General features: G+C 43.3%; 1 protein-coding gene across 1 annotated transcript in view; it reads left to right on the top strand.

Annotated features, from left to right (window-relative positions):
* Nucleotides 1-25,749, top strand: part of RXRA (retinoid X receptor alpha) — a 175,841-nt gene that overhangs the window by 137,368 nt on the left and 12,724 nt on the right. Inside the window, exons 5-6 of the mRNA XM_069069227.1 lie at nucleotides 6,930-7,099; nucleotides 18,159-18,288. Of these exons, the coding sequence (XP_068925328.1) occupies nucleotides 6,930-7,099; nucleotides 18,159-18,288 (300 nt within the window). The remainder of the gene's footprint in view (nucleotides 1-6,929; nucleotides 7,100-18,158; nucleotides 18,289-25,749) is intronic.

Below are 25,749 nucleotides of genomic sequence, written 5' to 3'. Positions count from 1 at the left end.
TGTGTGTGTGTGTGTGTGTGTGTGTGTGTGTGTGTGTGTGTGTGTGTGTGTGTGTGTGTAGGGGAGGGGAATTGGGCCCAAGTCCAGTGAATGGATTTAGGACTAAGCCAGAGGAGTCCCATTTTGTACCATTGGTATTGGAGCCCAGGCTAATGCAGAATGACCTTGTACTATCAGTCTTTAGGATATGGGAGGGACTGTTTCTATGGATTTTCAATTCAATTAGGTTCACTTGTCCTATGCAAGGCACTGTTCTGGGTGTTGGGGGCAGATATTACAATTTAGAGAAGATGTCTTTCCTGCCCTCATGGAACTTACACTCTAATAGGGAGACCAAGACACAAGCACAATATATTTGGGGCATTTGGGAGAGACAGAAAATTGTTATGTGAAGTCCAACAGGACTTAGTTGTTACTAATGAAAGGATGAAGGGTATTTGAGTTGGGCTTTCAAGAATGGGTAGGAATTCAACAGGTAAAGAAGGGAAAGAGAGTTCATTCCAGGCATGGGGATCACTGTAAGCAAAGGGATGGAAGCAGGAGAGCATGGGGACTGAGAGTATGTTTGAGTTGCACATGTAGCCAATAGCAGTCCATATTAGTTACTTTAGGGAAGGGCCTGTTGTAATTACCTTCATCTGTGGTAGGTGAATCAACTAGGAGATCCTGTCTGAGTCTGTCATCGAATGCCTCCTCAAATTCAGTGGGTCAGATTGCTATGCTATGACAGGCCATGTGTGAGACAGCATGTGTAGCTCAGTTCAGTTCAACTTATTAAGACACCTACTATGCATATGCCACTGAGCTTAGTCCTGGGGAATATAAAGATGAAAAATGACCTTCATTGAGCTTTTAACCTAATAGAGACAAAGGGCAGAGAAGAAGCCATATAGTCCAATCCCCTAATTTTACAGAATAGGAAAATGAGGCTCAGGGTCAGTTAGGTGGCACAGTGGATAGAGAAGTGGACCTGGAGTCAGGAAGACCTGAATTCAAATCTAGACATTGACACTTGCTCTGCAACCCTGAGCAAATCACTTATGTTTGTCCTCAGTTTCCCCACCCGTAAAATCAGAATATTAATAACACCCACGTCTCTGGGATATTGTGAGGAACAAATGAAATAATATTTATAAAGCACATAGCCCAGTGCCTGGCATATAGTAGGCATTTACTTAATAAATGGTTGTTTTCTTCCTTAAATGACTTGTTAGAGGTCATATAGGTAAATGTCAGAGGCAGCATTTTGTGCTTAGGCTCTCTGAGTCTAGGCCTAGGGCTGTGTCCCATGATCCAAAAGAGAATACTGTAAGGGTATAGGGACTAAATAGAAAGGTGAGAAGATGAAGGGATCGCTTTCAGCTCTGGAGAGAGGAAAGGAGCCTTCATGGAGGAGATGGCACTGAACTGGACGTAGAAGGAAGGGGAAGATTTCAGCATCTGGAGTTTCAGCAGCAGTAGCAGGAGGTCCATTCAAGGGTTCTGCACAGAAAACTTGCAGAATGGGCTGGGAAACAACTAAAAACCAAGTTTGACTGGAATGTGATAGTGTGAGACATTTCTTGCAATAACCCAGGCATGTAGGTTATCCTTATTTTCCCTCCAGACACCAAGGTTTTAGCAGTCCACAGCTGTGCTAATTGTAGTCTGTTTGGGATAAGATTTAATACTATCTGCCCCTGACAGTTTTCTTGAATTCAGTATTTTGATCCTGCCATTTTTTTTTTCAGACCGTGAGAGTGTGTGTGTACTGATGCCTGGAATGGGATTGTCACTTTGTAGATTTATTATAAATATATATATTAAGACTCTGCTATATGCTCAGTCCCATGGTTGGCGCTCTGGGGGAAACAGAATCATCAAGGAACTTTTGCTATCATTGTGGAGATAAGAAGCACAGGCGTGAAGCTAGCATATTTGACAGTACAAGCAAGTTTTTAATCAGTCTCCAGATTAAGCGGCACACATTGTACACTTTAGCGGAAATCCAGAGAAGAAAAAGAACTAAGTTGGGTGGAGTTGGTCAAGGAAAGCTTCTCTGAGCTGGGCCAAGGCTACAGGGCTGGATAGAAATAGGGACCATAATATTGAGTCCCAGTTTTGCCAAGGACTAGCTGTGTGACCTTGGGAAAGTTCCATCTCTGCTTTGGGGCTCGGTCCCTTATTCTGTAAAACGAAGGGGTTAAACTAGCAATAGCTTCAGGGTCCATCCCTTGTCTCTCTTAACCATTCGTGAATCTCTGTGGGCCTTGTACGGGCTTTGTATCTTCTGTCAGTTTGCTTGGAAAGTCTCCGTTCCCCTTGGCTTCTCCAGCTCCAGATGGTAACTGTGGAGAGCTGGAGAAGCCCCTTCGAATCGTGGGGCCAAGCCCACGGAGCTGGAGGAATATGCTGACTCCAGTGCACGGGTTCTCTAAGCGTGGCACAGACTGCTAGTGATTCGACATCTAGCTGTTTGCAAACATAACCATATTTTATCTTTATATTGTGCCTGGGCTCTCAGAGGAGCCAGGGCCTTTTACCAGGGCTAGATTTACAATAATCACTTCGTTCTGCCCCTCTAGAGTAGGATCTGGCAAATGATGGATTGCTGAACAGCCTAAATTCCCACTTAGGAAACTGGGGTTTGTGTGTTGGGGGGAGGCTCAGAACTGCAGCTAATTAGAAAACTTTTTCCCCCTAATGTGAAAGCCTGATAGGGAAGATGGGGATGGTAACTTCAGGCTTAAACTTGACCACCCCCTTTTACTTAGCTTCAGATGAGTTTCCTGAGGTCAGGGAAGGGGCAGCGTGTGTGTGTGTGTGTGTGTGTGTGTGTGTTTTCTTTGTGTCTTACAAAGTGCTCCAGCATACACTACTTAAGGCTTCAGGTTTCTGCAATTTAATCAGTCCCAAGCACCCCCTGGTGTCTTTGCTTGCTGTCTGTCCAGTGTGGCAGGTTCAAATTCATGGACACACTGTGGCCTTGTGTCCAAAAGAGCAAAGTTGGTCAAGGGCAAGGATTTCTTTTTCAGTGCAGGGTAGCTTTCCACTCCTGTAATTCAGGTCAACCATTGAACATAGGACCAACATTGGCTCCTAGGACTCAGAGCTAGAAATGTTTTAGAGATCATTTATTCTCTTCTTCTCCCCACTGTGTTATAGTTAGAGAAAATGAGGCCCAGAGCATTCCAGTGACCTCCCTAAGGTCACACAGGTAGTGAATGGCAGAGCTAGATGTGAAATTCTGGTTCCTGATCTGGTCCTCTTGCCAGGAGTTAATCAAGAAGAGGTAGTAGAGGGCATTGCCCTGCTAGAAATGGGATGATCTATTGGGAATCACAGGCTTGTATATTTAGTGCTAGAGGAGGGCATCTTAGAGGTCACTGAGCCTAACTCCTTCATTTTACAGATAAGGAAACTGAGGCCCACAGAGGTTAAGTGCAATGCACAAAGTCACATAGTAGATCCAGGATTTGACCAAAGGGCTCCTCAGACTCCAAATCTAGCCTTCTTTGGACTGAACCATATTTTCCTTGTTTGACTGCTCTCTTTCCCTGTACCATCAATCCTAGATCATTCTGAGTAATTGAGGGCAGTTCAAGAATGAGTAATTCTTCAAACAGCAGGTAAGTCCCGGCACCATTCTAGTTGGCTTTAGTTGGGGCCTCTGGCTTTAAGGCCAGAGCCCTCTCCACTATACAGGCCATGTGAGTTTGTTCTCAGTTCTTAACAACTTTTTTTTTTTTTAATCAACATTTATTAAGTAATAAGGCATGGATGTAGCCCTGGAGCCAGAGAGACCTGGATTCAAATTCTACCTGTGTGACCATGGGTAAAGTCACTGAACCTCTCTGTGGGCTTTCTTTTTCTCATTCTAAAAATGAAGGGTTTGGACTCAGAGTTCCTTCTCGCTCTTGATCTGTGATCCCTGTGATCTGCTCTCCAGGACATGCATCAGCACATTCACAGTTTAGACTAGATTTGATAAATCTCTCCCATCCTGCTCCCCAAGAAATTGGATAGTCTCATAACAGGATAAGACACACAGAAATAATGGACAATATTACATGATCAGTGTATTAGAAAGAAAAGGTTCTATATGGAGCTGGAGAGCGAAGGTTTGCACCACCTCAGAAAACCAAGGACGGTTCCTTGAAAGAGACATTTCAGTCACCAACTTTAAAGGGCCCATTGGATGGGAAAAGTGAGAAGAGAGGAGCCAGTCTAAGTTTAATGTGAGCAAAGGCAAGGAGGTGAGAGAGGGGAAGCAGTCAATCTGCAGAAATAACATTACTGGAAAACCTTGCTAGGACCACCTAGGGTAAGGCTGGGGAACCTGTGGCATGGAGGCCACATATGGCCATTTAGGTCCTCAAGTGTGGCTCTTCAACTGGATCCAAACTTCACAGAACAAATTCCCTTAATAAAAGGATTTGTTTTGTAAAATCTGGACTCAGTCAAAAGGCCACACCCAAGGACTTAGAAGGCTAAATGTGGCCTCCAGGCTTCAGGTTCCTGGTCCCTGACCCAGAGGATTTGTAAACTAGAAAGATGAACAAAGACTACATAAATACAGATGGTCTGGAGAAAATAAAGGGGAGGAGGGGAAGAATAATTGGTGCAAAGTTAGATTGGCATGGAAAACTATTGGGCATTTCACATCTTGGTTTCTGGGAATGAAGGGTGGGGAGCAACAATGTCTGGAGTCCATAGAAACCCAGCTCTGAAAAGAACTGCTCAGGCTTCCATGTGTTCATGAAGTAGGGGTTACTTAAGAAGACAGGAGACACTGCAGTTCCTTGTCCCTGGAGTTTTCTTGGGAGCTCTGGGTGGTGCCTGTGCCCTCAGGGCAGCAGGTTTGGTGGCCCCTGGGACCTTAAGGCTCATCTGGAAAGAGGAGGGGGAGCCCTCCCTGCTTCCAACTGGAGGATATGCGGAAGGGACCTTGCTGCCCAGTCTGACCGAGTGTTCCTGCTCTCATCCTGCTGGTTTGGGCTTGTGTGCATGCCCATGACCTAGCCTGTACTCTATGAGACGTAACCCAGATTCCCATCTCCTCTTTCTCAAATGTTCCAGAGCATTGTGTCTGGATCTCTCCTGTGTCACTGTCATTCTCTACCTTGTATAATTCCAATTTTATACACATTTTGTGCAAAAAGTCTAAACATTTTTACATGATACTTTTTATACATGTCGTGTTCTCTTGGGGAGGATGCAAGTTCCTTGAGGGCAGCTGGTGGGTTTTTTTTCTTGTTTTCATCCTTAGCACATAGCATAGTGCCCGTACAATGTATTCACTTGATAAACGTTTGTTGAATTGAAGTTTCTTCTCTCTGAGGAGCCATCCATTCCCATTCTCAAACTTGCTGGTGGAAGACAAGATGTAGGACACCAGACTATATGAATGGTCCCTTTGATCACTTTTCCAAGTTAATTTCTTCTTTCCCCTTCCACCCTGCCTCATTTATCCATGGATCCATTTGTCGTTCTGTCTGATCTTGGCTGCTAGCTATAAGCAGCTGAGGCCCCAGGTAACCAGAGAAGACGTAGGTGGGAAGGGTGATTTACAGTGTGATGGAGTCAAGAACCCAGGAGAGAGGAGGCTCAGCAGGTTAGGTGTGGTGGGGGGATGGGTGGCAAAATGCCCCAGGCTCAGTGTTTTCTCCTGCATGGGTAACACAGCACCAAAGGTGGGCGCAGGCCCTTAGAGTCGGGGCAGTGACTCAAAGCAACCGCAAGGAATTCCCTTCTGTAGGGCAGACGCTCCAAGCTACAAGTGGAGTACTGTGGGCACCATTAAGGCGCCACCACAGAGCCCCACCCAACTGGTTCCTTCCCATTAAACCCAACCTGTGTGGGTGGCTCATCTTATCTGGCAGGAGCCTCATGTATTCTGGCCTCTTAGCTTGATGCCCTGTCCCTGTCTTTCTTTGAAGCCTCTTGTCAAAGTGAAGTTTACCCAGGCGTTTATGTTCATAGAATTAAAAATTTAGAATTGGGAAGAATCTTAGAGACCTAGTTCAGTCACCTCACTTTATAGTTAAGGAAATCGATGCTAGGGAAAGGTAAATGATTTACCCAAGGTCACACATACTTCATAGAGCCTGGATTTGAACACCAGTCCTCTCTAACTCTAGATCCAATTCTTTTTCTCCCACGGTATGTTTCCATTCTCTTGATTGCTCATGTATCTTGTACCTTCCATTCTGAATTGTCTACACTAATTGAAGGGAGCTCAAGCATGAGTAATCCAAAGCAATAAATAATTCCAAAAACCATTTTAGTTGGCATTGGATATAGTGTGCTGTCATGGAAAGAATATTGGTCTGAGAGTCAGTAGACTTGTGGTTGGGTCCCCACTCTGCCTCTCACTTGCTGTTTGACCTCGAGTGAAATCACTTTGGTTTCTTAGCAAAAGATTCTTCCTTTGAAAAATGATAAGAGTTGGACATGATGGTCTCTAATAGCACTTCCTGCTTTAGCATTATGGGATGTTCAAGTGATGTTTTTCTCCCATTTCGTGTAGGTATTAACTTGTTAGTAGTTCTGGTCTAATATTAAAATGAGTGTGTGTTCTCATTGTGCGCTTCATCTGACCATGTGGGGGTGTATGTTAGCCAGGGCTTTAATGATTAAACAATAAATGTGGCAAATTCATGGATTAGATAATTGAGAGTTGACCACACCTGTACAGTTTTTTTTTTCCCCAGAAGGCTCTCCTTTTCCCATTTCTTCAGTGGAAAACTTCACTGAGAAGATGGCAGGTGGGGGGCCTTCCCTTTTGTAGCTAGAACCCAAGGTTCCATTGTGTAGCCCTTAGGCTGTGACACCCTTGTTGGCTGGGAGTTTGGTGTGAAGGACTTGAGGGATGCCACCTCTTTCCCATATTCCTGGACCTTCCATGGGTGACATGGAGTCCATAGCTCACATCCACCCCTCTTTTCTAGCTGTGCAAGAGGAGAGGCAGAGGGGCAAAGACCGGAATGAGAATGAGGTGGAGTCAACCAGCAGCGCCAACGAGGACATGCCGGTGGAAAAGATCTTGGAAGCCGAACTTGCTGTGGAGCCAAAGACAGAGACATACATCGAGGCAAACATGGGACTGAATCCCAATTCAGTGAGTAAATGGAAAAAAATTTGTAATGGCGTTACTTAAGAGTAGACAGCACCTCAGATACCCCTTCCCTCACCCCCAGTCCTTTTCCAGACTCAGTGTGTTGATGAGTACTTGGACATTTTGCAACAAAATCTGAGTAGATCATAGTGAAGGCAAAAGAGTACTCACTCAACTCAATGGGCTCTTGCCCATTAGAATTATACTCTCTCAAATGATATAATTTATTGAATGAGGTAATGTATGTTAAATACTTATAAGCAACCATAAATCACTACATAAATTGTTTTTTGTTACTGTCATTATTATTACAAGTATTATTAATCAAGGGGATGCTCATTAGCTGGATGACCATGAATAAGCCACTCACCTCTTCCACATCTGTAAGGTGTAGATAATGGTATTTGTGCTACTCTCATGGCCTGTCGTACACACACCCCATGTTCTGTCCCCTTCTTCCTTCCTGGTAACTGAGGAAGGTTTTTCTGTCAGTTTTAAAGCACAATATAAGTACGAGTTGTTATTATAGTTAACTCTTTGTTTATTACCCAGTGGTCTTAGAGTTTGTGTGGTCAGTGACAATAGCCAAAATCAAAATCCTTTTTTCCCCCTCCAAAGACTATATTGATCTGAGCATTGCAAAGAACAGTTTAAAGGGACCTTTCTAGCAGCTTATACCAAGTTAGAAAGAAAGCATGACGGAATGGAAAAAAAAAAAAAAAAGCACAGCTCTAGGAGACCTGGGTTTGAATTTCAGTTCATTATCCCTTCTAGCAAATTCATGGAGGCACCATTAATACAATGGAAAGAACACTGGCTCTTGGTTAAAATTACCCACCTGCCCTCTCTCCCCTGACACATTTCTTGTGTGACAGTGACCAAGTCACTTAATCCTCATGGACCTCAGTTTTCTTTTTTTTTTTTTAAATGAGGGCGTTAGATTAGATAGTCTCAGAATTCTTTTCTAGCTCTTGATATGTGAACCATCTCAATCTCCTCATCTTTAGAAATTTATTTCTGCCCTACCTGTTTCAAAGAAATGTTGTGAAGATCCCTTAAGAAAAGGGACAAGAATGGGTTTCATAAATTAGCAAGCAGAGGGGTGTATGTGGGGGGAGGCACATAGATTTAAGTCTGCTTTTTGGATCACTCTTAATTCTAGTACCTTCCCTTTGTTAATTTTCTTCTTTTCATCCTGTGTGTGTCTTGTTTGTACAAATATATTCATTAGGCCAGGTACTATTATGACATGAATGACTATATAAAGGGTTTATAGGCAGTGATAATGCCCAGATTTTGATTATGTCTGGAATGAGGGGATGTGTAAACCCACCTAGTAGAGCTTCCCAACTAGAAAACAGCAAACCTGTCTCAGCACAGAAGAGAATTCCTACTTCCTCCTAATGATAATGGTTGGATTAGATTACACCTTTTTTTATCTCTGAATTGTCCTATCTCATCTTCTCTTCTTATCCCACTGGAGTGAACAGGAGCAGCTTTTATTCCCATTTAATAGCTAGAATAACTGAGCCATCAGGAAATTGAGTAATTTGTCCCCAGTCACACTGTAACACTGTAGGACTCCTGTATTTTGATCCGGGCTCAGACCCAGGTCTTATGTATACATAATACTGCCAACCTTCATGTAAGAAAATAGCACTACTAGTAATAATAACCACAGCTGACAGTCAGTTCAACACTTTATATGCATTTACTCAGTAGTACACTATATCTGAGTTATGTCTCAAGTGGTGGGACTAGGTTTCCATCTAAACACTGGTCTCAGTTTTGACCATCATTTCTAAGATAATGAGCCAACAATTAAAAGTTTAATCTGTAGCTGGGGATAGGGAGACAGTCTCTTTCATAAGGAATAAGGGGCCAGTTTATGTTTGCTTTAAGGTTTAGCCAGTGACCAGGGTTGGACCAAGGTTACAGTTCTTTCTATAGTTGGGTTAGGTTTCAGTGTGTAGTGAGATTAGGGCTCATTCCATTTATGCCTGGGATCAGGGGTCAGGGTTTAGGCTCTGGCCGGGGTCACAAGATTATCAAGATTAGGGTTTAGGCTGTGTCTGAGGTCGAAGATCAGACTTTGACCAGGATTTAGACTTTGTTAGGTGCCCAAAGACTATATTTAGGATCTGTTGGGTGCCCAATATAACTATATTTTTACGATTTCTTAACCCGAGGATCCATGAACTTACTTGAATATTTTGATAATCATATTTCAATATCATTGGTTTCCTTTATAATCCTTTGTACCTTACACATTTAAAAACATTATTCTGAGAAGAGGTCTGTAGGCTTCACCAGATTGCCAAAGGGAGTACATGACATAAAAAAGGGAGAATTTTTGGACTAGAGTAAAGCCAAATAATCCCATGAAGACTAACCTGATTGTGTTGGCCTCTTTAATAGAATGCTCTCATCAGCATGGAGGCCTTTCACATGCACATGGCCTTACTTCCAGAGCTATGTATGGAGGCAGTCTCTGGGCTCTGGAGGGGAGAGGCGAGTTTGTGGCCTTTGGAGACTTTCATTGGGCTCTAAATCCAAAATCCAACAATCTAACATTTCTAGGACTGATCTTTGGGGTCCAACCTAGCTAGTCCTGTGCAAGCATTTTGCGGTCATTGTTGTTCCTCATGAAGGGTCACTCTCTAGTTCTTCAGTGAGCTCATTAAAGGGAGAGGGGCAGAGAGAAGAAGTGATGGTGAGGGCTCCTTTGATCCAGCCCTTCCCATTCAGCCAACATTTATTAAGTGCCTTCTATATGCTAGGCACCCTTTGGGGTTCTGGATAATAGAGTTTGGTGGCCTCTTGGTTGAAGGGAAGTTGTTAGGAGCCCTGTGCTGAGTTGAAAACAAGTCTCAGAGAGGAGGCAGAAATAAATAACTTTATCTTACACATCATCTCCTCCCGTCTCTGAGCAAATTGAATGCTGCTTCCAGCATAATTCAACACAGGCTGCTGGGAAGGGGAATGTGTGCTGTTTTTTAGTGTTGGAAGGGGCCCCTTGAAATACCCAGGGATGATAGAAGGAATGTGCAGGGAGGCAACTGAACTAGACCAGTGTGGCTAGAGTAGTAAGTTTGGGGATGGGAGTAGTTGAAGGTACACTTGAAAGAAGTAATTTCTTATATACAACTTCAAAGAACAGAACTCAGATCAGCAAATGAAAGTTACAGAGGGGTCAGATTTTGGGTTATGTGAGAAAGAACTTTCTTTTTTTTTTTTTTTTAAGCAATCAGGGTTAAGTAACTTGCTCAAGGTTACACAGCCAGTTATTTCTGGGTGTGGTGCTGAGCGTCTGAGCCCGGGATTCGATCTCCAGGTCGTCCCAACACTGGAGCCGGTGCTCTTGCTCGCTGAGCCACCTGGCCGTCCCTAAGCAATTGGGGTTAAGTAACTTGCTCAAGGTTACATGGCCAGGTGTTTCTGGGTGGGTGCTAAGTGTCTGAGCCCGGGATTCGATCTCCAGGTCTTCTCAACACTGGAGCCGGTGCTCTTACTCGCTGTGCTACCTGGCCGCCCCGAGAAAGAACTTTCTAACAATTAGAATTGTTCAATAGTGACATGGGCTACTTTGGGAGGTAATGAGCTCCCCAGCATTGCGGGGGGCGGGGGGGGTTGGAGCAGAAGCTGTAGGAATTGGCTTCCTGCTCAGTCTTCTTTTTGTTCTACATTGGGAAAAGCAATGGAATTGGAGTCAGAGGAGATGTAGGTTAAAATCCTGTCTCTTCTACTTACTACCTGCTTGATTTGGGGCAAGTCACTTAAACTTTCTGGGCCTCTGTTTTTTCCTCTGTAAAATGGGCTATTTAGATTAAATGACCTTGAACAGTGGTGTCTTACATGAGGAACCCTGCCTGCTTCATATTTGACTTAGTTTTAAAAGTACAATATTTATGTTTCATTGTATTTTTATTTTTGTTAACTTTCCCAGTTACATTTTAATTTGGCTCATGGGCAGTGTATTTGATACCTCTGGCCTTGAAGGGTTTTTTCCCCCCAGGTTTAGATTCTATGATCCTGTTTTCTTGTTTCTGACTCCAGTTCCAGTACTCCAGGCCCTAAAACATGCCCTTGGCTTTGAGTCTCCCAAGCCTTATTGCCCTTACCCCGCTGTATCCAATTCTGCTCTATGGAAAAACTCCAAATCATTTCTACAATACCTCTAGGTGAATGCCAGTGAATGCCATTACCTTCTCTCTAAACATCTGAAGTTTGGTCTTTCATTGGACAATTCAGAGCTTTACCCCTGGGTTAAAATGTCACTGGCAACAGTCATTGGGGGAGGAAAATTTTGCAGTGAGGGAAGGGTCCCAAAGATGCTCTCCAGTGCCCCAAAGTCACAACTGTGGATAAGTCAAGCATCAGTGTAGTTAAGGCTAGCAGATTGGTTGCCTGCTGCCTGGAGAGCTCTTTATCAGATGCTGTGTCAGACAGTGAAACTAGAAAAACCACTGTCCCAGACCTCAGGGAGCTTCTAATCTGGTTGAAGAGAAGGGACACAATGGAAGGAAGAAGGTACAGAAAGGAGCCAGCCCCCTATGTGTAGCTTAGGGCCAGGCTCCATAAAGATCTCATGTCTTCGTAGAAATCAGAGCATCTCACAGTTGGAAGGGATCTCAAAGGCCGCTGAGTCCATCCTCAGCTAAGCAGAAAGTCCCACTATGACTTTTCCAATAAGTGGTTGGTTCAGCTTCCACGTGAAAACTTCCAGCAAAAGAAAGTCCTCTGTTGAAAGTATTTTGATTTCTCTGAATTACTTCAGGGTTCACAGTCTTACTAACAGCCTAGCACCTCTTAGGATTCTGTTTCAGCTTTTTCTGTCTCTATTTCATATGTATTACTATATTTATAACACTAAATAATAACAATAACAGACATGGATATAAAATCATAGGAATTTCAGTGAAAGGGAGCTTAGAGACAGGTTATCTTGGGCTGGTCAGTCCCTTTCTCTGGACTTAGTTTTCTCACCTGTAAAAGAAGGTTAGACTTAACTTCCTCAGACTTGGTACTGTCTACTTCCCCACCCCTACCATCCCTGCCACTGTAGGTAGGAACCCAAAGTCACCACTCTACTCCAGTTCTCTGACCCACTAATCCCTTTCTCAGTGGTCGTGGCCTAGGTCTCTCTTGTAGACACAGGATAATCATTCTGCAGTTGTCTCCAACCCCATTTGTCAGCCAGACATGGCTGCTCACACTGCTTAGAGAGCAGAAAATCACTAGCTCCAGTCTTTCTGGTAAGATTGAGGACCACCTGCCCAGCTTATGCCCTCCAGAATCTCATGCACCCTAAGAACTGTGATTGCACCTCAAGAATCCTTAGACCTTTCTGTCCACCCTGTAGCTGTACCCTCCTTTATGAGTTTTCTACCCCAATTAGAATTGAGTGAATTGTCTCATTTTTTCTCTTTATATCCCTAGCACTTAACACAGTGCTAGGTACATAGTAAACACTTAAGAAATTATTTTTAATTTCATTCATTTTCCCCATTCTAATCCACTCCCCACTCCCCCGTTTTGTAGAATGAAGAAATTTATGAATTATAAAATATAAATTTTATAGAATGAAGAAAGTCTTAGGGAAGGGAAGCCATTTACCCAAGGTTACAAAGAGGATTAGTGGGAAAGTTGAGCTGTGTCTCTGGACTCCTAGCCCCATATTTTACCCATTCTACCCACACACCTCCTTGTATATCCCACATAAGAGTGGACACATAGTAGGTTGACAGTAGATGCATGCTGAGTAAGCAGAATTCCTGTCCAGCTCTCAACTCCCTGAAAGAGAAAACCAGTAACTGAACTGTGCCTGGTTTGATCACTCTTAATTAGCCTTTGAAGAGAAAGTTTCAAGTCACTGCTGTCCCTTGGAAGACATTTCCAAACTCCCCATTTCCAGGAGGATCAGGTAGCCAACAGCTTTTCAGTCTGGCATGCTCCATCCAGAGTGGTGCCTGGAAGCCCTTACCCAAGGGGATGGTCTCTTGGGGGCTGAGAGGGTTGGAGAAAACACCCTCAGCTGCAGAGCCGCCAGCCTGGCCCAGGGAGAATGCCTGACAGCCGCTTCTTGTGAGACAGTGATTAAAATTCCATCAACAAATGCCATGACAGTCCCCTCCCATCCTCTAAACAGCCCAGAAGTTTAATTAATGCATGTGCTCAGGAGTATGGTCAGTAGGACATGTTTCATACTTTCCCTTCCATCTTTCTTCTTTGATAGGCAGGACTAAGGGGAGAAATGGGTCTACTCTTCTCCTCAAGGGGAGAACCCTTGGGTTATTAATAGGATTTAGAGCTGAAAGGGACATCAGAGGTCATGTAGTCCAACGCTTTCATTTAACAGATGAAGAAACTGAGGCCCAGAGATTTCAGGTGACTCATCTGTGGTCACAGAGGTAGAAGCAAGTAGCATAATTGGATTTTGAACACAGGTCTTCAAACCTGATTCTATTTCCACTGTACCAAGCTTTCATCTCTCAGTCCTTCCCACCTCCTTATACCTGAGTGCCCAGGGCTCTGATTCCAGGCATGTCCTTTTCCAAACCTCTCAGTGGCTTGTCTCCTTATGCATTAAATGTTCTTAGGGAAGACACTTTATAAAGTCCCTTAACATTTTCCCAGGATTTCAAAAACACCGCCTTTACATCCTTTGTCATCATTCCAAACTAGATCTCCTTGACTTCAATGTAAAGGCTTAAAATCAAAGAACTATACAATGCCAGAGCTAGAAAGGTCCTTATGGGATAATCTGGTTTAGTCTCCTCTTTTTCACAGATGAGGAGACTGAAATTCAGAGAGAAAGAAAGGAAACAAGCATTTGTTCATTGTCAGGCACTGTGCTAAGTGCTTTATACATCTTACCCCACTGATCCTCACAACTACCCTGAGTAGTGCTTTTATTATCCTCATTTTACAGGGAAACTGAGATAAACAGAGGTTAACTGGGTTCCCCAGGTCACACAGCTAGTAAGTATCTGGGTCTGGGTTTGAACTCCAGTGTTCTTGACTCTAGGCCCAGTGTGCCTCCCAGCTGCATAACGGTAGGCTGTACCTTCCATTATCAGAACTATCATCTTCCTTTGGCCTGGAGAATTTGAACAGCCTGAATCAGGGATGACTGGCATGAGGTTACTTTCTTTTAGAAAGGGATCTTTTGAGGAACAGGGCTATCATTGCCTTTCCAACTTTAGTAGATTTACTGTCAAGTTCTAGATTAATAGATTAATTAGCAGGTCTTTATCAAGTTCCTCCAATGCTAGACATTGTGAGGAATGCAGAAAAAAAGCAGAGATTTGATCCAGTGACTATATCACATGAGTGGCTTGAATGCTAGGAGACATAGGACTTTCTGGGCTTCACTGTAAAGCCCCTTCCAGCACTCACATTCTGTGATCCAAATGCTCGTGGTCTCTAGGATCCTGTCCAGCCCTGATCTACTCTCTATCCATTTTACAGAAGAGCCAAGTCAGGCCCACATGAGGGGTGCTGGCTGATACAGGGTTGTACAGTTAACCAAGTGGTTCAGCCAGAAATAGAACTCAGGTCTCCCAACTTTGGGTGCCATGTTCTTTCTGGGAGATCATGCTGTCTAGTTTGGAAATCAAGACATGAGACAGAGAACAGTTGAGAATCAAATTCATCACGTACTCATGTGTGTATTCTGCTTGGCACCAGGTATACCAGATAAATATGGCACAGACTCTATTCTTTAGGGATTTACCATTTAATTAATTCAATGCTTGTTGGCAAGTTTCAGGCTCTAAGCACCATAGGAATTCATAGGAGAAGCCAGGGATGGCTCCATAGTAGAGATAGGACTTGAGGTTTAAGGCATCTGCCTTCACCAGAACTGAGCTGTTGGAAGGACCAGGTCCAGCAAACCTTGGACTAGATGCCTTCTAAAGCTTCTTCCTATTTGACTGTTTCATTATCCTGTGATTTTAGTCTAGCCCAGCAAGCCGTGCTTCTGGATGAAATCCATCCATCTACCCATATCTCCTCCTCCCTGCCCCCTTCCCCAAGTCCCCGAGGTTTTCAAACCACTACGGCGAATCTCGTCATCCAATTTGTAATCGCCGTCCCACTTGAGCAGTTAGCAGTTTCTTTAAACAGGGATTTGGTCTGTTTAGACTGCACGTCCTACTAAAGAGCAGATGGTTTTCGTTATTAGGTAGTATTTCAAAGGGAAGTATTTTTTCTCCTGCTGCAATGCTTCAGTTGTTGTGTTTTATGGAATGATGAAATTCCAGCACCCGGCTCATGTGGAAATCAATCCCTTGCAGGACGAATCGATAAGAAGAAAGGGACTGGGGGTGGGGGAGAGATAGGGGACTTTCCCTTTCAGGCTTTTGTTGAGGAACTAGGATATTTATATTAATAATACCTTATAGAGAGGTGTATTGGATGTGGTGTGGTGGAAAGGGACATGGTGTCAGAGTGAGGAAGATCAGGGTTTCAGATCCCACTCTTGACGCAGGCTGGTAAAATGGCTCTAAACAAGTGGCTCTTGATGTTCACAAACGATTCCCTGCTTAGGCTCTAATCAGCAGAGCAGGTGCTAGACTGCATTGGTAGAGAGTTCCTCATTGGGAATTCCCTAAACCAATAAAATCACAGGATTGGTCCAGAAAAATAAAGCATACTTACATGCTTAGATCACTTTGCAGTTTCCAGAGGATTTTCACATCTGTTATCTCATTTGATCCCTACAACTGCAGTATAAAATAAGTAGGATTATACTTTATTTTTCAAATGAGGAAGCTGAGACTGGGTCCATTCAGTTGAATCCAATTCAAGAGATGCTCATTAGGTGTTACTATATACAAGGCATTGGGCCAGATTCTGGCGTGGTGACTTGCCCAATGTCATACAGCTAGTAAGTGAAGCACCAGGGTGTCAATCAAAAGCCAATGTCTCTGGCATCAACTGGATGAAGTCCCCAGGCTCTGTCTTTCCTTTTCCAGTTGTCTACTAGATGCCAGGGTGTTGGTGCTAAGGACCATAGCTGAAATGCAAGAAGGTGTTGGAGTAGGGTGGGTGACCCATACCGAGTCTGAGCTCACTTGGTTTAGAAAGGCTTACATCTCATCTCACTCTCCTGTCATTTGCCTGGTGACTTCAAAGCTCTGACAGCTCCAGGTAACATGCTACATATACCTCACTCGGGACAGTTCATAAAAGGACCCTAGGGATGATTTAGACCAGGACTTCCTGAACTTTTCATGTCCTCATATCCTAATCCCTGACTTCTAGAGATCAAATAAAGGTGGATTAATCTCAGTAGAATAACATACTTTGGGCTACTCATCACAGGGTGACCAGGGCAGTTTTTGGCTGTTAGAACAATTAAGTAATGCACATGTGGATGAACCTTTACCAAAGCTTACACTCTTGGTTGGGGGGATGGGTCATGATCAGTAGTTGAGAGGCTGTCATGTGAAAGAAAGACTAGATTGACTCTGCACAGCCTCAGAGACCAGAACTAGGACCAATAGGTGATAATAAGTAGGTGGGAATTTCTTTCTTTTTTAAACTTTGTTGTATAATTAAAAGGAATAGCAGGTTGTGCATAGTAGGTTTACAGTTCCAGGTGCAATCATCTTTTTTATTATGCTATATTATGGAAATGTTTGTTTTATTCCATAAATTAAAAAAAATAAATAACAAAGTACATATTCTAACAAAAAGAAAAAATATATGTAGGTGGGAGAAGCAGATCTCAGCTCTAAAAATGAGAGCTATGAGAAAATAGAATGGGCTGTGTCAGGATGGGATGAGCTTCCCCCTCATTGAAATATCCAAGAAGAGGCTGAACATTTGCCTCTCAGGGATCTTGTAGATGGAATCCCTGTGCTTCGTGAGTAGCTGGACTGAGTGACCCCTGAGGCCCTGTCCAGCTCCAGAGTTCTGTGATTCTAGCATCCCCTAATTATTCATGACCATTTAGCCCACCAGACAGAGAAGCTGCACTGTTGACAGCAGCATCTCATGAATTGGTTTAACCTTGGCTTCTGCTGCCAATTCCAAAGGCTCAGTGCTCAGATCTCCGTTTCTGTTGTTACACGACAGCCTGCCCTCGACCTTCCGCTGGTGTCTCCTCCAACCTCCTCTGTCCCCAACACACACATCTCCCATAAGTGAATAATATGATATCTTCCTTTTCCTGCTTTACAGTCTGAGGGAAGTTAGGCAAACCTGAAGATCTGAAAAATGTCTCATGGTGAATCAAGAAAAATAAAAATTCAGAAAATACCACTATAATTGCCAAGGAGATGCTGGGTCAGAAGAAATGAATGTAGTTGGTTGTGACCAGTTTGTATGTGGGAGAAATGGTTGGTCAGCAGTTTGTGTGGGTAAAGATTGAGAGGCTTTAGGAGGCAGCCCTGGAGGCTCAGTAGTGTGATGTGGCATTTGAAAGCACTGATGTGATTGGTCCAGAGATGCATTTCCAGAGGTGTGGTGTGTAGGACAGGAGGGCAGTCCCATTGCCCTTTACTGTGGTCCAGCCACATTTGGAGCATCTGGGTACGCCATATTGTAGGAAAGACTTCCACCCGATGGAGCTCCTATAGAGGAGAGTAAGAGGAATGGTAAGGGTACAGATGAATACCCCCTACAAGGTTCAGTTGAAAGAGCTGCTTAAGAAGATTACTGTCATTATAGCTGTCCTCACAGGCAGGGGCAAAGACATTGAAGAATCTCTTATTTGAGATCTTCAAACAAAGTCTATATTTCCACTTGTCAGGGCTATTGTAGAAAGGACTCCTGTTCAGGTATGAGTTGGACTAGAGATAACCTTTGACATCCCTTCCTGTTCTGAGGTTCCATTAGTCTAGGAAGGATTGTCTTCAGGATGTAAATTTTTAGAAGGGTTCTCCACCCCTTAAAGCAAAGCACATGCTTCCTGGAGTTGAGCTCCAGTCAACCCCTCCGGACAAGTAGTCTAAGCCTCATCCTGAGTGAGAGTGGTCCTAGCATGATCAGCCCTGCCCCATCTTCTCACATCTATGCCTTTACCACTTCTCATGGTGCCTCTCTCTGTTTGCAGCCCAACGACCCTGTTACGAACATATGCCAAGCAGCAGACAAACAGCTCTTCACCTTGGTGGAATGGGCCAAGAGAATCCCCCACTTCTCAGAGCTACCCCTGGATGACCAGGTCATTCTATTGCGAGCGGGTAAGTGAGGCTTCCGACCTAGGGCAAGACTTGACTTTGGGACACAGGGGAAGAAGCTGCTGCTACCTTTGGAAAGACACAGGCATAGAATGCATAGGATTGAAGTCTTTGAAGTCATTAAGCTAGGATTTACTCACCAAATCTCAGAATGCTAGATGGATTATACACAGCTTTTTCCCTTTGTAACTCAAAAGAGGAAGTTTTAGGACAATTAGAACCCCAGCCACTGGAATTTAGCCACTGGAGAATTAAATGACTAGATTTGTGCATCATGGTAATTCATGTGTATGTCATTTCTCTTTTAATTCTGTAGTTTCTAAGCTCCTCAAGGTCAAGGATCATTTCCTATTTATCTCTGTATTTCCTCCCTCCTTCCCCCTCCCCAGCATCTAACATAAGGCCTTTTGCACAGTCCAACAAATAGGAGATATTTGTTGAATGAATGAAGGCAGTATCAGCTAAAAATGATGAAATTCAAGAAGGGTTAAGGTAGATTCATGAATGACAGAGGCGTAATGGGAGGAAGGTAAGTTAGGGTTGCAGTTTGGGAAGGTCCTTCATTTTTTGAGATTGACATCATGATGCAACTGTAATTTTCTCCAAACCATTTGTCAGATGGCTCCCCATCAGAGAAGGGACCATAAGTTAGAAGAATGAGGGGACTGATCTCAGGAGGCATCTCATGAGTTAATGTCCTTAACCTGTCACACTTACTAGACAGGAAAGCCTGTTGGCAAGGATAACTGGTAATCCCTGATCCATTCTCCTGGAATCTTGATTTCAAAGTTGTCTTTCACTCTAAGAATTCACCCTTTAACATATCTCCATCACTCTTTCTCTCATTTTCGTGCCACTTCTCCAAACTTCTTGGCCCTTAACACTCTTAAGTTTGAACTTTAGTTTGGAAAATCCCACCAAAAGGGTGATGTTCTCTTGGGGAGGAGAAGAACAATAATCAAGCCAAAATGACATTTATACCAGGTTGAGGATTTTATTTGAGAGATCCAGCTGGGACTAAGGGAGTAATCGGCACAGAGGAAGTCGTCTGGTGGAGTGGAAAGAACCTTGGAGTTGGAACTGGGAGAGCTGAGTCCTAGGCTTGGCTTTGGTGCCAGACACCCACTCTATGGTCTTGGGGAGATTGCTTCCCTTTTCTTGTCTTCAATGAATTGTTCTGTAAAATGGGGTGGATTTGAGGTCTATGATCTCACAAGTTTCTTGCAGTTTGGACACTGTGAGACTCATGTCCAACCAGCCCTATCCCTTATGAGCTAGAAGGAACACATACCATTTTCTTTTCTTGCCATCACTTGGAGAATGGTGAGGAAATGCCACCCTTTATACCAAGTAAATCTTGAACTTCCATGATTTTCTAACAGAGCCAGTGTGGAACATCACATTTAGTGGCAAAAAAGCAAGTTGTGAGTCACTGGGGAAAAGTTGCAGGGACTATTTCCTGGAGGAGTCCAAGACCCCCAAAAGTTAGCTAGACAACTTAGTCCATATTGTGTGCTGTATCTGGTTACACAAAGGCTGGGACATTGAAACCCAAATTCCATTTAATACTCAGGATGTAAGAGATATAATTATATGCTGAGTGGAATGTGAAGAGATGATTGGCCTATCTGATTGGCTAGCTGACAGGGCAGAATGCTCTAGACATGCACAGTGAATTGCCATTTCTCATCACACACACACATACACATTACATTTGGGGAACGGGGCAGGTAGAAACAAGAGTCAATCAGAGTAACGAGTAACTGCTTGGGGTAAGGACATTTCCTTGAGTACCTTACTCTACCTTGTTCCTTTTTGTTTCACCTCCCCCTCAAATAAAAATTATCAGCTCCTCCTGTTGACTGCTCAGTTTCAAGGAAGAAACTTCTTAGTCGGTATTGTCCAAATAATGCCCGGAAAATTCTACCATGTTATCCTTTATCCCACAGAGGTTTTCTGTTTTTTCCTTCCACTCCAACTTAGCTTCCTTTCCCACGAATACTGGGGACATATTCTGTAGTTTCACTGGCCCCTACCAAGAGGCTGCCTCTCTGCCCCTTCTCTCTCTCTGCCTCTCTTTCTCTCTCTCCCGCCATGTACCATGAAAAGTGGGAAATAATGTGGGACATATGCAGTGTAGTGGAAAGAACACTGGGCTTGTTGTCAGAAGACTCCTTTTCTGTTTTGGGTTCTTATTTGCTGAATGACTTTGTGCGCACGACTTATCTATTCCAAGGCTTCATGTGGACACACACTATACACACATGTGCATGCATGTGTGTACCCACCCAATACAGTTTCCTCATCTGTGAAATGAGGACATTAGATTAGAAGATCTCTAAGATTCCACTCACCTTTTAAGTTCTTCTTGTTTCCAAGTCTTATCTGTATTTCCATGGTGAGAAGCAGGGCAGAATAATGGTGAGAACCCCAGATCTAGGGCTGTCAGGGGCGCTGGGCTGATAGCCCAGCTCTGCTAGCTTAGCAACTTGATGATCTTGCCCCAGTCACACCTCTTAAGTCTGAAATGTAAAATGAGGATGGGTAATAGACTGAACTATTTCTGTAATTCCTCCCAACTCTTCAGTCTGTGGACTTAAAAATTCCTTACCAGCATGGCTAGGTGGCACAGTGAATAGAGCGCCGTCCCTGGAGTCAGGAGTACCTGAGTTCAAATCCAAACTCAGACACTTAACACTTACTAGCCCTGTGACCTTGGGCAAGTCACTTAATCCCAATTGCCCTGCCTCCCCCCCCCCAAAAAAAAAAAAAGCAAAAAAAAAATTCTCCTTATCTTAAGCTCAGGCTTTCCTGTCTGAAAGATAGAGTATGGAGAAACTTATCCCTTTGGTAAGAGCATCATTGACCCAAATGACACAAATGTACTTTGCCAATGTTTGTGTTTGCTTTCAGTGTGGAAGCACTGCTTTCAGGGAGCTGGGTTCCTGGGAATCAAGTTTGGCTTTTAATTCTACTTTTGTGTTGCTCTTATCCGTGACTCAGATTCTTGGGGGCCCCTTGTAGAGGGACCAGATGATTGATTTAATTTAATGAAGATCTTCATAGTCTTGAGATGGAAAATATTGTGCAGTTGTACTATAGACCGTGTTAGAATTAGAAAGGACACAGAACATGGTGCTTTTCACATTGTTGTTTTTCAGTCACATTCAACTCTTCATGCCACTGTGAACCGTACCATCCATGAGGTTTTCTTGGCAAAGATACTGGAGTAGTTTGCCCTTTCCTTCCTCAGTGGATTAAGGCAAACAAAAGTTAAGTGACTTGCCCAGTTAGTGTGTGTCTGAGCCTAGATTTGAACTCAGGTCTTCCCAACTCCAGACCCAGCTCTCCTTATCCATTGAGACACCTAGCTGCCTCTAGTTGGGTTCATTGTTCATAGCTGGCATATTTTTAGCACTTAATAAATGCTTATTCATTCATTAATAACAGAATGTTAATTCTGAAACGATCTTTTAAAAATAAATTGTTATATACCATCAGATCTGAAAGGGACTTTAACCTTAGTACAATAAAATATTAAAATAGGAAGGGACAGAGCATTGAAGGTCAGAAGTTGGAAGGGCCCTTAGAGATTATCTGGTCTAATCCCTTCAGTTTACAGATGAAGATGGCTGTACCAAGAATGTCCCAAGAATCATCAATAACAGACAGCTAATTTGTAGTAAACAACTCTGGCTTCCAGGAGCTAATTTACCATTCCCAAGAGGTAGTTGGTGTTGATGGTATTTCATGTTTAATTCCAGGACCCATATAGGTCTACATGGATCAAGAGGTGTAGCCCTAGTTAGCCCTTCTTGATGCAGCGACTAGAATTCTCCCCATCCCTCACAGGAGGGGGAGTTTCTTGTGTTTTGGTATCACCTCCATTCCTCATAATACATCTGTATTGTGACCTCATGATCCTTGTGCAAATACTAGACGTAGGAAAGGGAGCTCATGGACTTTGCCATGCAGGGTCCAGCTCCTGGTGTCTTTATCCAGTGGAGCCTCAGATAACCTCTATAGAGACGTCTAACCAATGGCTTTATGTATTATTGAGTACAGAGAGCAGCCCATGGCGAACAGCTGCCCATAAAATATTTAAAGATTATAACTTTGCTAAGAGCAGTGGTTGAATTCATTCATGCATCTACCACAGGAAAATTAAATGGAACTGAGTCCTCAGGCCAGTGGGAGGAGACCAACCGTACCCCCTTCCCTTTGTCTATCCATGAATTCTTAAAGGTTTGAGAACCTTGTGGCTTTGGGGGCTCAGCAAGGGGGAAAACTGCCTCTGGTGCGAGACAGCATGCAATTACTAGGCATGGAGTCCACATCTTTGAGAGTCACTCAGTGATGGGAGCCTTTTTTTTTGGTACATGAAGATTTAACAATCAAACAAACTTAAAATGTAGAGGACCCGGTAAAATACAGAGTCCAGCTGAGGTTATGTGTCCCTTACAAGACATTTATTTTTTAGTATTAAGTTTTTTTAAGCCTCTGAGTTGATATTTCAATGGATTAGAGACAACAGAAGTCATACTTATAAGAAGAACTGGGTATATTTGCCTTTATTTTTAAAATTCTCCTTCCCCCTCAACCTCTCACCCTCATCATAGAAAATACATATAAGATAAGTGATTTCCTTTTACATTTTTTTTTGTGTGTGGCTTTGAGCAAATCTTTTCTCTTCTGTGAGTCTCAGTTTCTCTATCTATAAAATGATTGACTTGGATTAGATGGTCGTTAAGATTCTTTCCATGCTTGTTTTCTCCACATGTTGCCTTTTCTGACTCATTCTTGGATCCCATGTCTAAAGACCTTAGGCCATTTTCTAAAACCTTCCCCTCTGTCTTTCAGATCAGAAATGACAAGGAAGCGATAGGACTTGTCTAACTGAGCTCCTGGAATCTATGTGATAATAATCATAATAAGCCCTTACATTTGTGTTGTACTTTTTACTTTTCAAAGGACATTCTCATTCTTTAACTCATTTGATCCTGAAAAGACAGAGGGGAGTTATGGAAGATAGCAGCAGACTTAGTATCCTGAGATCTCAGTTCAAATCTCAGCTCTGGGGCATTTTAGAATTCAGTTTTATTTTATTTTCAATTCCAAATTCTCTCCCCTCTCCCTCCCTGTTCTCTTCTCTGCACCCCCCCCCCCCCTTCTGCCCCATTGAGAAAGCAAGGGAAATAAAACCCATTCAAAGTATGTATGCACATGGAAAAAAAATTCCACACTAGCTCTTATACTCAATGTCCCCTGCCCCCAAACAAGGAGAAAAATAGAAGGAAATAGAAGGCTCTGGGATTTATTATGTATGTTTCTTGGGCAAATCACCTCAGCTTTCTAAGCCTCACCTTCATTTTTAAAACAAGGATAGTGGTTTGTCCACTACCTGCTTCCTAGAGTTTTTGTGGGAGAAAGTACTTCATAGACTTTTAAAGTACTGTATTTGTGTGAGTTATTATTGTCTCTGTTGGTATAGCTGAGCTTTAGAGAGAACACGATTCACCTCTCCATTTGACCCAAGAAGAAGCTGAGACCCAGAAAGGTTAGTGACTTTCCCAGGATTATAGAACAAGTCAATACAAAGCTAAGAGCAGAACCCGGATCTCTCCTGAGCCTGGTCAGGAGCTTCTAGGAACGGAATGGTCAATATATAAGGAAAGAAGGGAGGAAGGGAAAAGAATGGAAGGATAGATTTATTCAGCACCTATTATATATTAAACACTCTGCTAAAAGTTGTACAGATATCATCTCTTTTGATCCTAACAACAAAAACCTTAAAATATAAAGGATTTAGGAAGTGTAGATGCCAGCTGAGGGTGTGTGTTCCTACCTGGGAAGTAGGCTCTATTATTATCTCTTTTACAGTTGAGGAAACTAAGGCAGACAGGTTAAATGGCTTGCCCACACAGCTAGAAAGCTTCTGAGGCTGCATTTAAACTCAAGTGATCCTGACTCCAAAACTCAGTTCTCTGTCCACCTTGCTACCTAGTTGCCTCTGGTGGAAGGTTAGTGGTTTAGAATGCCTGCCATGGGGGCAGGGGTAGGGGATGGAGACCTAGTAACATGGCGGCAGCTCCTCAGGAGCTCTCTAATAAACCCGTGTCTTTTCTGGTACGATTTCTGGTGTTCTTTCTGCCATGATTGAATAGACATTTATTAAGCAGTTAATACATCAAACATACATTTAGTAAGCACCTACTCTGTGCCAAGTAATGCACTGTCATTTTATAGATGATGAAGTGAGTGAGCGGCCAGAGAAGTAAGAGTCTTACTTATGGCCACACAGCAGAATCAGGATTTCAACCCAGATACTTAGACTCAAAATCCAGTGTTCTTTCTTTGTCCCATGCTGCCTGTGCTAGGTGTGAGAACATAAATGAATAACAAAACAACCTGATGTTTCAGAGTTCTTCCTTTCTATGAGAGGTTATAGTTCATGGTGGCATTTGGTTTCATTTAAGGTCTATAAACCTATCAGATGCTTAGCTTTCCTTTGCAGAGGCAGTTAGGTGGTGCAGAGGCATTGGAAATGTAGGTACATTCTCTTGCTGTAGAAGGGCTTACATCAGGTACATTCCAGAGACACAAGAATGGACCAGATGACCTCCTGATGCAGTTCCTCCCCATGTGACTGAATATAAGCAAAAGGGGTTGCTAAATTGAATCCCTGGTTGATAAGCTCAAGAGCTTACTGCTACAGGGAGTTACCTAGAGTTCTTTCTCCATCAAGGTGGTGGCCCTTACATTATACATTGGATTTTGCACTAATTAACAAAGCAAGCAAGCATTTGTTAAATGACTGCCATGAGCCTAAGAAGTATTACATGTGAATAGGTTTTCACAAATCTAATCATATTTTCAGTGTTCTAGGTGGACTCAAAATTTAAGAAAATTCTGTGGTGGATTCTTTTGGTGCATCTAGTTACCAAACATACTCTGCTTCTTGGAAAATGGATTGTTTATCTTTGGTTTTGCTTAAAGTGATGCTGTACTCCTGAACACACACACACACACAGATACAGATACACATGACCACATACCCCATTTCTTTAGAACTTTCAGATCCTTTTCCGTCCTGCCATCCCTGGCACCATTTGTACAATTTGGTCTGTGCTTTGGAAAGGGAGAGGATCGTTTGTAACAAGTCTTCTGCCTCCTGTATGAACTTGCCAAGCATGCAGCCCCACCCTAGGTCTTTCTCCTTGGCCTTTGCACAGCTGGCCTTGAGAGCCAATTTGGCACTGTGGGGGGGGGGGTGCCACTCCTCCACACTCCCCCCATAGGCACCCTCCCCACTAACCTCTCACTTTTCATGTCGGCCCCTTGGTGCCTGGCATGTGCCCAGGCCTGTACTTGATGCTGTGGAGAGTATAAAAGTACGGTACTAGGTCCTTGCACCCCACCATTGCTCTTGGCTCTTGCTAGGGAGACCAGATGAATTTAGGTGAC

This window comes from Petaurus breviceps, unplaced genomic scaffold (genome assembly GCF_028583685.1).
Source record: "Petaurus breviceps papuanus isolate PSGF00001 unplaced genomic scaffold, PetGlider_PUasm1.0 90779, whole genome shotgun sequence".
NCBI lineage: Eukaryota > Metazoa > Chordata > Mammalia > Diprotodontia > Petauridae > Petaurus > Petaurus breviceps.
This window is presented reverse-complemented; position numbering and strand designations above follow the sequence as displayed.